Source organism: Mirounga leonina, unplaced genomic scaffold (assembly GCF_011800145.1).
Source record: "Mirounga leonina isolate KUSES-001 unplaced genomic scaffold, KU_Mleo_1.0 Mir_154, whole genome shotgun sequence".
NCBI classification, from domain to species: Eukaryota; Metazoa; Chordata; class Mammalia; order Carnivora; family Phocidae; genus Mirounga; species Mirounga leonina.
In genome coordinates this window covers 14,038,264-14,053,756 of record NW_023270389.1, presented here as the reverse complement: position 1 = coordinate 14,053,756, position 15,493 = coordinate 14,038,264, and the positions used below count along the sequence as shown (strand labels likewise).

General features: G+C 36.3%; 1 protein-coding gene across 4 annotated transcripts in view; it reads right to left on the bottom strand.

Annotated features, from left to right (window-relative positions):
• GPATCH2 (G-patch domain containing 2) overlaps positions 1-15,493 on the bottom strand; it is a 210,993-nt gene that overhangs the window by 39,838 nt on the left and 155,662 nt on the right. For 3 of the 4 annotated variants that reach the window (XM_035010120.1, XM_035010119.1, XM_035010123.1), the window contains exon 9: positions 11,752-11,840. In XM_035010120.1, the coding sequence (XP_034866011.1) occupies positions 11,752-11,840 (89 nt within the window). Of the gene's footprint in view, positions 1-4,343; positions 4,831-11,751; positions 11,841-15,493 lie in introns of those variants that run through there. The other variant, XM_035010121.1, reaches the window with a different exon arrangement.

The window sequence follows — 15,493 nt, the reverse complement described above, 5'->3', positions numbered from 1 at the left end:
AGCAGGTGGAACAATGTCCACTGTCCACCTCACAGAAAGTGGCAAGAATCAGTTGAGATCGTGTATGCCATGTAGCCTCAGTAAATTGATAAAATACAAAGAGATTTATTTTCATTCCTGCATTAGCCTCAATGGTAATTCTGAAAATCGCCACCATAATATCTTATATTTGCCCGGGGCCTTGACATTCAATAAAACCAAAACTAAAACCAAACCAAACAAAAAGCACAACTGTTGGCATCCCTAATTCCTAGGAATTGTTTACATTGTTCTAATCCTCTTCTTGTTATTTATGATTTGGACTATAATTCCTTTCTTCCTCCTTCTTCCATGTCTATGTTTTTGATCACTACAGAAGCAGGCAAGAAGGGAAAAAATAGAGGAAAAGAATATTCAAGTTACAGATAGTGCTATATATAAAATAATTCTTCCCTTTCCCCTCTGTCCCTGATCTCCTACCTACCTTCATTCCTTATTTAGGAAAAGGAGATTGGGCAGTGCTTATCATGAGATTTAGAAATAGTTCTTGTTTCCCCTATGTTCTTAGCAAAGACGACTAATAGATGTACCTATTTTAAGCATTTTCTGTTTGATGGCATTTTCAAAGATTGACTTTAAATTTTCTTGGAGGCTCTTATGGAAACAGTTGAGCTTATAAACTGTACCTTTGATTCTAGGGGAAAGTGCAGAAGTAGTAAACATCTAAAGTCAAAGGACTGAGAAATTAACAGATGTAAATGTCAAGGAATTACAAGAATCTGCGCTCCCACCTTCAGCTGCACATTTGGCCTTGGTCTGTGTGCACCTGTTGCGGAGCAGGTTGGCGCTCTGAGGGGTCCATTTCTGTTCATCCTGTAGCAGCAGCTGAGAGATTGTGGTGTATGAAAGGGGAATCTAGCAAATCTAGAGATGACCAGTTAAAAGCAATCAGAACTCTGAATTACCAGAGCATGTCTTGTGGTCACTCCCTTTGCAGAAGGAAGTGATTATCAAACTAATACTGGAGATGGTGTGGGAAAGGGGATGAGGGCATCTTAAAACAATCCTTGTTTTAGTGAGAACATATTTAGCCCGATCTCCTCTATCAGGCTTTCCAAGAAGTCTGTTGTAAACTCTGGGGTGGCAAACTTACAGGGATGCAGTATTTGACCACCATTCCCTCCCTAGTCCTTCAGGGCTAAAGATCATCTCACTTTTCAAAGATCTGAGGATGTCTCTGGCATATATACCAGCTCAGCCCTGGGTCCAGCATATTTCTGCTCTGAAATGTGGGTGGCTGTCTTCCTGGACAGTCTGAGGGTTGAAATGGGGAGCTGTTGACAAGATCACTCACTACTCTCTTTGGCACCGACCCACAAGCCCCCTCTACCCCTTTTCCAACATCATCAATTTTTCCTCCAACTGGGGATTATGAGGGCACCTTCTACTTCTACTTTACCCCCCGGCCCCAAGAAGGTTGGGACTCTCTGTCCTTCTCCTTCTCTAAGATTATGTTTAAGATGGATCCTCAAGCACCAATAACAATAACAAAAGTATTACCTATGGGATTGCAGAGTATAAAGTTCTATTTCTTGGCCCTCTGTGGTTACAGAAATGGCCAGTGTATTATTTTGTTCTTTAAATGGTCCCTCTGCATTTCCATGTGTTCTTTGGGATATGTATTTCATGGTAAAAAAAAATTCATAATAAACAAAATAGCAGGGTTGAACCAACAGTTTATGTGGTACTTTGTATCTGGCATTCTGGGGAAGAGCAAGTGGATTGTTCCCCATGATTCTGAGTTGTAGAAGAAAGAAACTGTAAAGTGCTAGAAATAAGTTTTAATAATGGACATTCATTTACTATAATCAATTGATTTTCAAAGTCCTTTATTGGACATTGTGGTAGTCTCAATCTTCAGTATGTTGTAGGACTGAGAATGGAATACATTATTGCCATTTGCTGAATTAGTAACAGGGAATAAATAAGAACCAGGTTACCACAATGAGGTGGTTTTGGATTTGTCAAATTGGGTCTTAGCTCACTGAAACAAGTATCTTAATGTGTAATGGAAAAAAACCTTTTAGTTGCGAACAGCTTGAATGGCAATGACTGGTATAAAAAAATTCATAATTCATTATATATACATATAAAATCTCTGTGCACATATGCACACACACATATATATAAAATGTAAAAAATGGACCTCTTAGTTACACACACACACACACACACACACAACTAAAGAAAAGCCTTTTGTCAAACTCTTCCCTAATATAACAACAAAAAGAGCAATTAAGAGTTTTATTTTGAAATTATGATTATGGTGGCAATCAAGACAGACCTCCAAGATACCTAATATTTTCTGAACTGCCGCTTATCAGGTATATCAGGTTGAACCACTGCACTAGGATCCTGTCCCACATCCTTGATTTTTAAGTGATTGCCACAAATTAGTTTAATTCCATCTATAAGCTCAAAACGTGTCAGAGGTCTAATGGTGTTCTGGGCTACACTATCTGTTTAATCGTATTTTGAATACAAGAGCTTGTAAAGTTCAGGTTTAAAATCTGTTTAACATTTAAGAAAAAATATGAGGCCAATTTAATACACCTCTTCAAAAATGGCTAAATTGTGGTCGTGTCTCAGTTCTAAAGTGAACAGCAAATGGTAATTGAGTATCATCATTTAAAAATGTTGATATTTTAAGCACAGTGGTCCCAGGAGTGGCCACATGAATCCTCCTATACTTGCCTTTTTTATCTAGATGGAAAAGAACCCACTTTCTCTGTTTTTTAGGTGCTGCTTTTATCTCTCTTCTTAATGAAAATAAAATAAGATAAAGCATTATCTTGTACTTTCAAGTAAAACAATAAAAAAAAAGAACATTTAATTTCTCAAATGCTAAATCCTTCCACATAGAAACATGGATTCCTGAAAAGAAAAAGAAAAAAAAAGCTTTTCTATGCAATCTTAGAGACAAGCTAACAGTTAGTTCATTTTTCATGGACAGTGATTCTGGAGTGAGATCTACTGTTGGTCTCTCATCCTTTTCATGAGATTAAGACTAGGGAGAGGAACAATTCAGTCTCCACACAGCATCCTACAACCATCATTTCCTTTCCTTTTGCTCCTGGCAGTGCTAAATCTTTTAAGTCCTTTCCTGGAAGGCTCTCCTCCTGCTCGGGCAGTTTTAGCAATACCTAGGCTGCTAGCCCTCCCGGGCTCCCGTTCCCAGCCCCCGTTATGCGGGCTCTAGCCTATCTATGACAGCTGAGTCGGTCCTTTCCCCTCCAATCTTCCAGGGAGTATTGTGGGTGGTAATTCACTTGCGTAATTGGCTCAAGAGATGAAAATCTTGTATCGGCCTCTCTTAGCTGCTAATCTGTCCAGCTGACTGCAAGCCTAATTGGCAGCTTGTTTAGTAATTTGGCTCCTAAAGTGTTGTATTGATGTTGGATAAACAGCCAGTGGAAGGGGAGGGGACACATGCTGCTTCCTAAATGGCAGCTAGCGCACCCTGCTTCAGTCCCTCCCCTGTATTCACAACGCATCTGAGCACTTGCGGTACCGCTCTCGCGCTTTCTTCCCATCCCCTTCTCCCTATTACTGTACTAGCCAGCTGGGGGGCAGGGCTGTGATTACGATTATTGGTTATTAAAATCACGAGTTACAATATGGTCCTCTGTTCTCCATAACTAATTGAAGGACATGGGTTTTTTGATTACTGTGAAGAAAGGAAACAGCATTTAGCACAGTTTGAGAATGTGAGAAAATGGTAGGTGTTACTACTCTTTGTCAGATGTTTTAATTATTTCATTCTTACTATAGAAAAGCCTGATTCAGACCATTCTGCATTTTATCTGCAATATTGTAGACGTTTCTCATGTGAATTTTGCTAAATCAAATCAGTTCAAACCCTTCATTGCTTAAAATACAAGGCACATACTTTTTAAATAATAAAAATTTAATGTAGAACTAATTTCCTGTTTTTTTTTTTTTTTTTTTTTCAAAGTGATGAATACTTTGTAAAGAATGAAAGATGTAATCTATATCGACATGTTTGGAGAAGTGCTTTTTTTTTTTCTTTAAAGATTTTATTTATTTATTTGAAAGAGTGAGAGACAGCACGAGTAGGGGGAGGGGCAGAGAGAGAGGGAGAAGCACATTCCCAACTGAGCAGGACCCTGGGATCATGACCTGAGCGGAAGGCAGAGGCTCAACTGACTGAGCCACCCGAGGCACCGCAGAAGTGTTTTTATTAATAGATAGTTTGGTTATACAGAAATATATTTCTCATGGAATCATTATAAATCAAAGAGAGTGTTTTCAGAAAACTAAAAAAAATCTTAAAATTGTGTTGGTTCTGAAGGCACACAGGGATGTTTATTTGCAATAATATATAATCAAGACCATTTATGGTTTGCCTACTATGTACCACGCACATGGTTTACGTGTTAGGCAAAAGACATTCATTATATCCATTCCTCCTAACAATTGTGCTAGCAAGGAATTCTAGTCGCCCTTGGAGACACGATGTCATTTGACCATGGCTACACAGTGAGTAAGCAAGATTCTAACTTTGGTGAAGTTTGCTCCAAAAACCTACACACTTTCCATGAGAATTAATGGCAAATAAACAATTTTAGTGACGATGATGCTTCAAACAACTAAAAAAAAATTAATTGGGTTATAGCAGAATTGTATTAATAACTTCTCTCAATTTGCATAAGGACAAAATACAGCAAACATACACTAACGTAAGTGGATAACAAAATATAATGATGTCTGCAGCTCTTCAGGTTACAAATGCTCCCATATTCACCATTTCTTTTGATCTTCCTTATCAATCTGAAAGATAGGTATTATTGGTTCCATTTTACAGATAACACTGAGGTTTGAGGAAGTAACACACCTGCCAAAAGCCAACTAGCTAGAAAGTGTCCCAGTTAGAATGTGGACTTACATTTGAGTCCAAATGCTACCCATTCACTACTGAACATTTGCGTTAAAATATTATATCACCAATACTTCCTATTGTGTCATTTCTTTTGCCACATTCTCCCAAATGACTGAGATTTCACAGTTCACAAATTTCAAACTCCTGAGAAATTACTAGTCTAACCTAGCATAGCAAGTCTGTCTGAAGAGAGTGTTTCAACTCTCTTGAAATGCCTAAAGATTCATTTTGCTTGCTGTAAATCCAGCTTATCTGACAGGTATTTAAATTAAAATTTAGGTTTTAGTTGTACTTGTTGTAAACAACATTTACAGTTTTTTTTTTTTAATCTATTATAATAATCCCTGAATTTAACTGATGCATTTACATTTATTGTGATCACTGGTATATCTGGATCTATTTTTCCTGTATCATTTAATGCTATTTGCCTTGCATTCCTCTACATTTTTGTGGGGAATTCCCTTCATTTTTGTTTCTTCCTTTTTGGCATCTCTTGCTTGCTTACATCAGCTTGAAAATTATGTGTTATATTTTTATTGTTTTAGTGATTACCTTTAAATATCAACATGCATAATTATTTCTTCACATTTCCGTATTGTCGTACAGAGTTTTACTTCCATCTTACTTTTTTAAAAGAATATTTTATTTATTTGAGAGAGAGGGAGAGCACAAGCAGGGGGTGGGTGGAGGAAGGGGCAGAGGAAGAGGGAGAAGCAGGCTCCACACTGAGCAGGGAGCCCGACATGGGGCTCAATCCCAGGACCTGGAGATCATGACCTGAGCCACAGGCAGATGCTTAACCAACTGAGCCACCCAGGCACCCCTCCATTTTACTTTTAATACATCCAAATCATTCATCTTCATGGGCACTGTCACCATCATTATTAACCTTTATATATTCAATATTTTAGCTTTATGGACATGTTTAACAATCTCTTTGCTCACAATTCCTTCTTGATTTTGATTCTTTTTATGAATTCCATTTTCTTCTACATGAAGTATTAAGATTAGTAATAATTGGTCTTTACCTGAAATTGTCTTTATTTCATCCTCACTCTTGGGAAGTAGTTTAACTGGATATAAAACTCTATGTTGATTGTTATTTTATCTCCACATTTTGAAAATATTATCTCTTATCTTCTGGACTGTACTGATGTTTTTAAGTCTGCTACCAGTGTAATTTCATTCCTATGTACGTTACATCTTTTCTCCCTGGCTGCTAAATTCTTTTCTTTCTTTTTGGTGTTCTTAAGTTTTATTACAGTGCGTCTAGGTATGACTAAATTTATATTTACTATTTTCTGATAAAGACTTGTACTTTTTGAATATGAAGAATCACATTTTTATTCAGTTGTAAGAATTCTATCATTTTCAATGAATTCAGTCAATATGCTCTGCGAATAATGTACCTCCCTATTCTTTCTACTCCATTTGGAAGTTCTATTAGATGTATGTTGAACTTCATCCTTTTCGAAGTCCTCCAGCCATTCTATCTTCCATATTTTATCTCATCGCTTCTTTTAGGTAATCTCTTCAGATTGCTCTTAAAATTCACTGTTTTTTATTTTTTATTTTTGTTTTGGCTGGCTATATTGCTATATTGAATCTGTTGTTTACCCATCCAGTGAATTTATAATTTTCAAGATTTTTTCATAATAAATAAGAATCTCACATTTCTCCTTGTTCTTTGCCATACCTGTCTTATTTGTTTCTACAGTTATTTCCTTTTGTTTTTAAAATTTGTTTATAACTTTTTTTTTTTTAAGTTTGGTTTATGAGATCACCTTCAGTAGGTTTTCATTTGTGAAATGAAGAGTCATTGGGGTTTAAGACATGTACCACCAAAGTGGCTTTGCATTTGCTTCAAAGACCAGTTTTTATGTTAATTTTTTTGGCTTGATGTAATTTTAAACTAGAAACTCAAAGTAGGCTCTTGGTTACACATCATCAGATTCTTCTACTTGGAGCTTGAATAGAAATGACATTCTTTATTTTCCTGTGCCTGTGGGTAAGTTTTGTTTCTAGTTTGTCCTCTTCTGAGGATAGAGCTTTCCAGAGGTTCTGGCTTGATAGGATCCTTACACTCAACTCCTCAGCTTAGCTCCCCAACCTACCTCAGGATTTCCTAGATTGGCAAAATTGGGCATGGGCATGGGGGCTGCTTAGGACCATTTCTGGTCTTGAACAGTTTCTTTCCTTCAGTCTCAGCTATGTATCTAAAAAGACTGCTTTATATTTTGTTCAGCACAGCCAGATATTCTGTAGTTTGCGTATTTTCTCATTACTTACTCTTTTGTATTGTCAGGAACATGATTATTTTCTATCTAAGGTGGATGTTTACCCTCTCCTTAAGTGTTCCACGTACCAAATGGTAATGGAGAGCTGTTTAAGACTCTCCTAAAACACCAAACTTGTGTATCAAGGGGATGAGGGTGATATGTTTCTTAGGCTTTTGCTATAGGTGCAAATGTAGTTTGGTTTCAAAAATAATACCAACAATCTCCCCCAAAAGTCTGCCAGTTTTAAAATCCTGGAAGGGATAAGATAATCTACAGTGGTCATATAGATCCAGTGGTAAAACAAAATAAAAACATAATTATTGATAAAATAAATTTTGGACCACTGAAGAGATACAGCACCTTGGGAGGGTGGCTTGGTTACACCAACCATTTCCTGATTATGATCAGTATGACTTTTAATTAAAAGCACACCTTTAAAAAATCTTCATCCATTATTATAATTTACAACTTGCCTTTATTGCCTTAAATATTCATAGAGATTATTTTACTATTGAAATATCAGGAGGATGCTGAGGAAGAAGTCAAAAAGTCACAAAAAGCTATAAAGCAACCTCTTGCCAAGATCTTGCATGTCCACAACAATGCAGCCTGGAGCAATATCTATCCCAAGACATTAAACTTCGCTAGACATCTCTTTACATAATATAAAATGTACAGGAAAAAGGTTGACTCCTTATGATGAATATTTTCCCTATGATATCAGTTCAATAGAAAGCAAAACAGTAACAGCAAATACTAATTGTGGGTAACAATGAATTTAGTAATGTATAGGGAACAAAACATTTAAACAAATGTGGTAGCCACAGTATTTCAAAAAGCACACTTACATCTTTTCACTATTAGATCCTTAATAAGCTATGACTTCTACCAAAAACATGGGCCATAACCAACACTGCCGACTGCCTTTTAAAAATGTGTTAATAATATTCTTCCTATTTTGTTCACTGCTTTTCTTCACCTTTACAGGTGACATTTTTCAAACTATAAAATGCATTCTGCTGGCAAACCTTCCTGCTTCAACAGTTCTCAATTTTATAATAGTAAATCTACATCCTTTGCTTCTGAGACATCCACTATCTTTTGGTATGTGACTTTGAATGAGGCAGAGAACAAGCCATACATTTAAAAAATCAATATCTAACCTTATCAATATTCATTTTACTTTGTCAATATAAAATACAAAGGTGAAAGAGCAGTAAATAAGCTAAAGCACTGAAATAAATTTTGTGTTCCTGTCACAATTAATAAATGTTCAACCGATAACACTGCTGGTTAGTCGACAGCCTTACAAAGCAGATGAAATTATGCTTCAATGCTATTGCTAAAATAGGGTGAGTAAAGTTTTCAACACACTAGCAGGTAAAGATCAGATCTGGGGTTCTTAATTTCATAGGTGACTTTTAAAAGTATTTTTTATGTATACAATATATAACTGTTTATTCTGGGAGTCTTAAATTGTTGTATAAACCCTGTTTAGGATTATAAAGTTAGAATGCCAAATTACATTTTTCTGACAATGTTTTGGTAAATGTTTTCTAAACCTGCTATTTAACTGCATAACATTTCACAAATAAATCAGACGGGATCATTAAATAATATTCAAGCTGTCCGCCTTTTAACTCTAATCCCCTATTTCAGATGAGAGACAGTTATCTTTACCTGCATCTTTCCAGCTTAGACTGAATGTTGACTAAAGGCAAAAGAAAGTGTAAAAATATATCTCAATTCAATATGTTTTTTGGGGGGGTCTGCAAGGGCCTATAAAATGGGGAGAATATTCCCTTTGAAATAGTTCTACTTGCTAACTCAACTCTGGAAGCTTACAAATATAACTGACTATTATAAGGCTGAATATACTCCAGAATTTGAAAATTATAATTTTCAGAGACAAGATGATCGAGGATTCATAACCTCATTATCAAAGTGTATTTATGCAAAAGCATTTCTTACTCGAATTTGGATAATAATCTTCACCTTAGAGTTGATTCATTAGTATTAGAAGATATTCTTTTTAAAACTGAGGACTTTTAAATAACCTCATTCTCTTCCACTTTGAGAGGAACTGCTATGCATGGATTTAAAAAATGCATTGGAAATGAGTAACATAATTCTCTTACTCCACTACTGTGAGTAATTACAAAAATGCATTAAATTTCTATGAATTTTATTCTTTAAGCGAAAAAAAACTAGTAATATAATCAAAATCCTGAATCTTAAGAGAATCACAACAGTTCTGAAATACAACGTCTGGAATATGCTGGTATAAGCTTATGAATGTTTTAGGCTAAAGTTTAATGTTTATACCCATACTCCGTATAAATGATTTTCTCTGATGCTACTGAGTTGTAACGTCAAAATCACCTTGTAGAAATAATTATATTATCCTCTCCTCAACCATTATGCATTTTCCTTCTCACTTCACGTATGTCCAGAGTGTTAGAACCTGACCCTGATACTCTCTCTTCCTCACTGCCGGCACTAAGGTGCTTTAGTCACATCCCTAAGATTGTTCTTGTACTATTTCTGCCACTAATGTTTGAATCATTGAAAAGAGAATTCAGGGGACCATTCAACTGGAATGGGGATATTAAAGAATCCTACACCTGCCTTGTGAAAGATTTGAATTGAAGAACTTATGACACGGATTCGATCTAAAAGTGGCTATATGTTCCTGCATAAAGATATATTAGAAGTATCCTCATGAATGTTCTGTATCTCTACATAGCAATATTTAGGTAACTCTTCTATGAAACTTAAGATATAATAGCAGGTTCAAATAAACATATGCAATAGAACAGTCTTCACAAATATATTCTGACAAAAAAGCCGTATGTTGTCACGGAAAGAATAGGGATTTAGGAGTCATGCAGGTGGATGTAGGCTTGAAACCTCCCTTCGCCATTCAATAATTATATCTTCTTAGGGACTGAAGAAAAACCATCACTTCTCTGAATCTTAATTTTATTGTGTAAAGTGATGCTAATACCACCTAGCTCACAAAGTTGTTACAAAGATAAAATGAAATAATAAAGTTTCTGTTACAGAGCAGGCACCCAGTAAGTGGTAAATATTATTCTATATAAATACTCCTCCACACACAGGTGTTTCTTATTTCCAAATTCTGAAAATTCAATATAGCTACAAGATGACGATCAATATTATATTTACTCATAACCATATGTATAATGTCGTAACGTCGCCCTTTATATATAGATGGAACAACTGGATTATGAGCGCTCCGATTTTAAGTCATTCCATTTTTTAGTACTGAACTATAGGACAGATCCCCAAGCTCCACATTTTTTATTTCTTTGAAATCACCATGTCAAGATTTTTTTCCCCCCCTTCTCATAGTTTATTCTCCTGGTTGACATGAATCTTATTTTCATAGTCTATTATTCATCATGGAAAAAATAACTTTTCCTATGAAAGGCTTCCCAAATGAAGTTAAAGGAAAGTTTATAAATCTGAATGGTTAAGGATCCCAGGCAAGAGGCCAAGGCTATTATTATTTGTAACTGACCAAGTATCTACACTGAAAACCTTTCTTAGAGTCAGTTTGCTGCATCACAAATCCATGATGGTTAACTGTAGTTTATTCTTAGGTGGGTGAGTGTCTACATTTTAATGCCTAGTTAGCTTCCTCCTTTCACTGGTTTTTATCTCTGCCTTCCTTACCATTGCTCTTGCATGAGATTTGGTTAAACATACTGTTATTCATATCCTTCACCACCAAGCTTGAGCTTTTGCCCTTCTAGGAAGGCTTCCTGCCCCCTCTGGTCTAGTGACTTCTCTCTGCTCAGCACTTACTTGTGCTTTCCCCTACCCCACACTCATTAGGATGGAATGTTATTAGGATGTGATTTTTGAGGTGGAAATAATGACTTTTTATTCTAATGCAGACTTTTTTTTTTTTTTTTAAAGTAGGCTCCACGCCCAGTGTGGGGCTTGAACTCACTACAACTCCGAGATCAAGAGTCGCATGCTCTATCGACAGAGTCAGACAGGCACCCATGTTTAAACAGGAAAGACAAATCTAGAATTGCTGCAGAGCTGGGACTAGAAACCAGATTGACGCACTCATGGCTAACTTTCCATCTTCTATAATATGGGGTCTTGTGTTTTGAGGCTGCTCCTTATACTTTTGAATTTCTTACTATTAATTTCTTCTGGAGTTATTTGCCTTTTGACCTATTTATGCCTCACTGTCCCAACTAGTCTATAAATTTCCGGAGGCCAAAGACACAGCCTTTGAAGTTTTTGTATCCTTTAATACCTCACACAGAGTCTTGCATTCGGGCGGGTGTGTAGCAAATATTGTATTGATTGGCTGCCTGAAAAATCTACACAAGGAACACGCAATATATCCTGACACCAAATGCAAATTATTTAATAGTTGCTTGTAACTGTGCCTCTTCTTCAGGGTAAGTGATTTAGAATTATCTGTATTTTCTTCTTGATGATTTATGAACTTTATTATTTGTATTCTGCCCCAACCCTTTTTTGCTTTACCTGCTGTAGTAGGTCCAGGCAAAGGTGCAGCTTTTCTTCTCCGTTTGATATCTCCCGTGCATAAGGATCCTAAATGCATGCTTGTTTGCCTACAAGTAATTATCAGAAAAAAATATTAACAAAGGAGGAAAAAAATGACACATAAATACACAGCTTGTATAATCTGAACCTAAATCAAAACATTCTCAACAAAGATGGAGCAGCATAGTAAAACCACCAATCTTGTTTATATCGAAACATAATTACGTTTGTTGACAAGCGTTCAGCAGCTAAATGTGCCATCATAAATTGTTACCGGAATGAATAATATAAAAGGAATGCTTTTTAATTTTCAAAACTGGCAATCTTTCTAGCTCAACATAAAATCAAGTACTGTTGCTTCTGACAGGAAAATAGCTAAGATTAATTATCTAAAGAGATCACAATATTGTTGCTAGGTTATCAATTGGTTACTAATGCTTTACTGTCAGAGCAATATTTATTACAGGAAAAGTATGATCAATTTCTTTTAGGATATTATGTGGCAGTGAATTCTCTTAAAACATTTTAAACAGATAGAAGGAAATGGTGATGTTCTCTCTTATAATTCATATGATTAGAATTCTTTAGCTAATTGTTTATTAGCTAGATGAGGAAGCATAATTTGAATGTGTTAATGCTGGTCTACTGCCCCTGAGGAGGCCAACATGGTATTGGTCTATATTTGTAAAGACACGATATATAAGAACTGAGAAGTAGACCTTCTGCGATTCTTGAAACTAGTTAGAATTGGATTATTTTGCCTAATCATGGACTCCTAAATTAAAAAGTTTTGGGAAATTAGAAATGGCCCAATTGAAAATCAAGAAAAAATTATAGACGGAAAGGATTTAAAAGTCTTCAAACATTTCAAGCTATAAAAGGACTCTGTTCATTTCCTGGATCATAATCCCTGATGAGGGGTTGGGACAGTGTCTGGGGATCATGAAGCAGAAATAAATGACGCATGTTTATTATAGCACATGTTCTTTTAGTAATTCACAGAGATATCTGGTAGTATCCTGAAGTTTTATATTTAACCTAGCAAGGCCTGTTGGGTCAATGTCCTCTCTATATCCCGTTGTTTCTGAATGGCCCAACAAACATTTGTTCACCAAACATTTGTTCCTTTTCATCTTCTTATGAATTGTATTCCTTCCCTTTTAAGTCCCAGACTCCTATCCCCCTTCTCCTTAGTTCAGGATGACACATATACCTCCTTTTGCCTCATTGTCTTTGGAATCTCATGTTTGTGTGGGTTCCCTGTATGTACAGAATCTAATTTGATTTCCTCCTATTAATCTGTCTCACATCAGTTTGATTCTTAGTCCAACTAGAAGAATCTTGAAAGACAGAGAAAAATTATTTTCTCCCCTACTTACCCAGATCATTAGAGAAAATTTTAAAAGGAAAAAATTCAAGTAAGAACCAAGATATATATTTACACACATACTCTCAGGTATTTAAATATAATGAAAAATTGGAACTGGGGAGTAAAATTTACATATAGGTTCTACCTATATAGCACAAAGTAAAGTATAATAATGATCTGGCTGATCCACAATCAAATAAATACACTGTAAAAATCTATCAATATAGGTGTAATACTAAATAGGTGTTTGTCTAGTTTTCTCTTTTGTATTGAGTGCGTACTGTTTCTCTGTTATAGAATAAATATATATAATTAAAATATTTTAAAAAGTTAGTTCATTCAGGTAGTGACTAACTTTGCAGAAATACACACACACACACATACACAGGTCAAAAAGTTTTTAGAGGGGTGCCTGAGTGGCTCAGTCGGTTAAGCGTCTGCCTTCAGCTCAGGTCATGATCCCAGGGCCCTGGGATCGAGCCCTTCATCGGGCTCCCTGCTCAGCAGAGAGCCTGCTTCTCCCTCTCCCTCTGCCTGCCACTCTGATTATCTGTGTTCTCTATCTCTCTGTCAAATAAATAAATAAAAATCTTAAAAAAAAAAGTTTTTAGATATGCAAAACTGTCTGGATTTGAGGTGTGGTCCTGGCTCCAATGCCAAGAAAAATGAATAATTATGAGCCCATTTATTTTTTTAAAAGTATTAGAAATTTAAAAAAACTATAGTATTAGAGAAGACACATCATTTTTATACAAAATTAATGAATTCACTTATTCAGCAAGCATGTATTAGTATTTACTATTGACTTAGCATTAAGATCCCACAGAGATGGTGACAATGAGGAGAGTAGGAAAGAAGAGATGGAAGATACAAAGGACACGGAATATTCACTTCCTATTACTGGAGGAGTTTACAGTCTGAGTGGGGATATTAAGTCATGAGTACATGAAATAATTAGGGACAGTGGTGGCAGTGGTGGGCAACACCAACTTTATTAGCTATTACTAGAGATTATATTATTTAGGCCTTATAACAATTTGAAACATGTTGTGTTGAATATACCTTTTCTCTTTTGTAGGGAAATATTTGTGCCTCAGTGGAAAACTATACTTTTAGAGCATATTGTTCTTATCATCAGATTCTGATTCTACAGGAGCTAGTTTACAACTCGAAGTTATGGATGGAAAGCAATGGGAAATAATTCCTGTCTATAGAAATGCAAATGAATTGTCCTGAGGAAGGACAATCTTCTCTCCTGTGGAAAAGTCAGTTCCACGTTCGTCTGCCCATTCACATCTACATTCCTTACTCCTTATAAATCTGTGTTTCTTTGACTTCTTCTTTGAACCCCTTATAAGATCTGCCTGGTTCCCTCAGTAACTCATGAGTTAAATAACATCTCAAACACATACTCATTTTATATTTGTGAAAGAGTTATGATTTTATCTTTTTGTACCATATTATCCTTTAACATCTGTGATTCCTCCAGAAACCTCCCCCTAGCAAAAGACTGCAGCAATGTTGATTCTGCAGAGCATATACCAGACAGGATCAGATATCAGGAATAGCTGAGGAAGATGGGAAGGGAACATTCTGGAAATGGGAATAAAGTGGGAATCTGAATTCTGAGGCATGGCCCTTTTGTTACTGAGCTGTAAACACCAACCCATGGACCATCTACTTCTGATCCTCTTGTTAAAACATAATAAATATCCTTTGTTTAAGCCATTGTTGATTAGGTTTTCTATACCTATGCTGAAAGTATTTTTTTTTAAGATTTTATTTTTAAGTAGTCTCTGCACCCAACATGGGGCTCGAACTCACAACCCCGAGATCAAGAGTCGCATGCTCTCCTGACTGAGCTAGCCTGTTGCTGAAAGTATTTTAAACTATAAAGAGTTTAGGGGTGCCTGGGTGGCTCAGTCGTTAAGCGGCTGCTTTTGGCTCAGGTCATGGTCCCAGGGTCCTGGGATCAAGCCCCTCATCGGGCTCCCTGCTTGGCAGGAGGCCTGCTTCTCCCTCTCCTGCTCCCCCTGCTTGTGTTCCCTCTCTCTCTGTGTCTCTCTCCATCAAATAAATAGATAAAATCTTAAAAAAAAAAAAGCTATAAAGAGTTTGTTCAAGAGTAGTTCAAGATGTCTGGGGAGCAGTGTTTCGAGAAGGGACTATATAATTTGAAGGAAGAAGAATGCTGAGGCTGGATCACGGGCCATATATGCCACATATGCCCATGAAGGCGTCTGGATTTTATAGCTGACGTGGAGTCATTAAAGGTCATTTGGCAGGAGAGACGGTTGGAGAGATTAGCATCCTGGGATGCTGGTAGAGAGTGGGGTGGCCAGGGTTGAAACT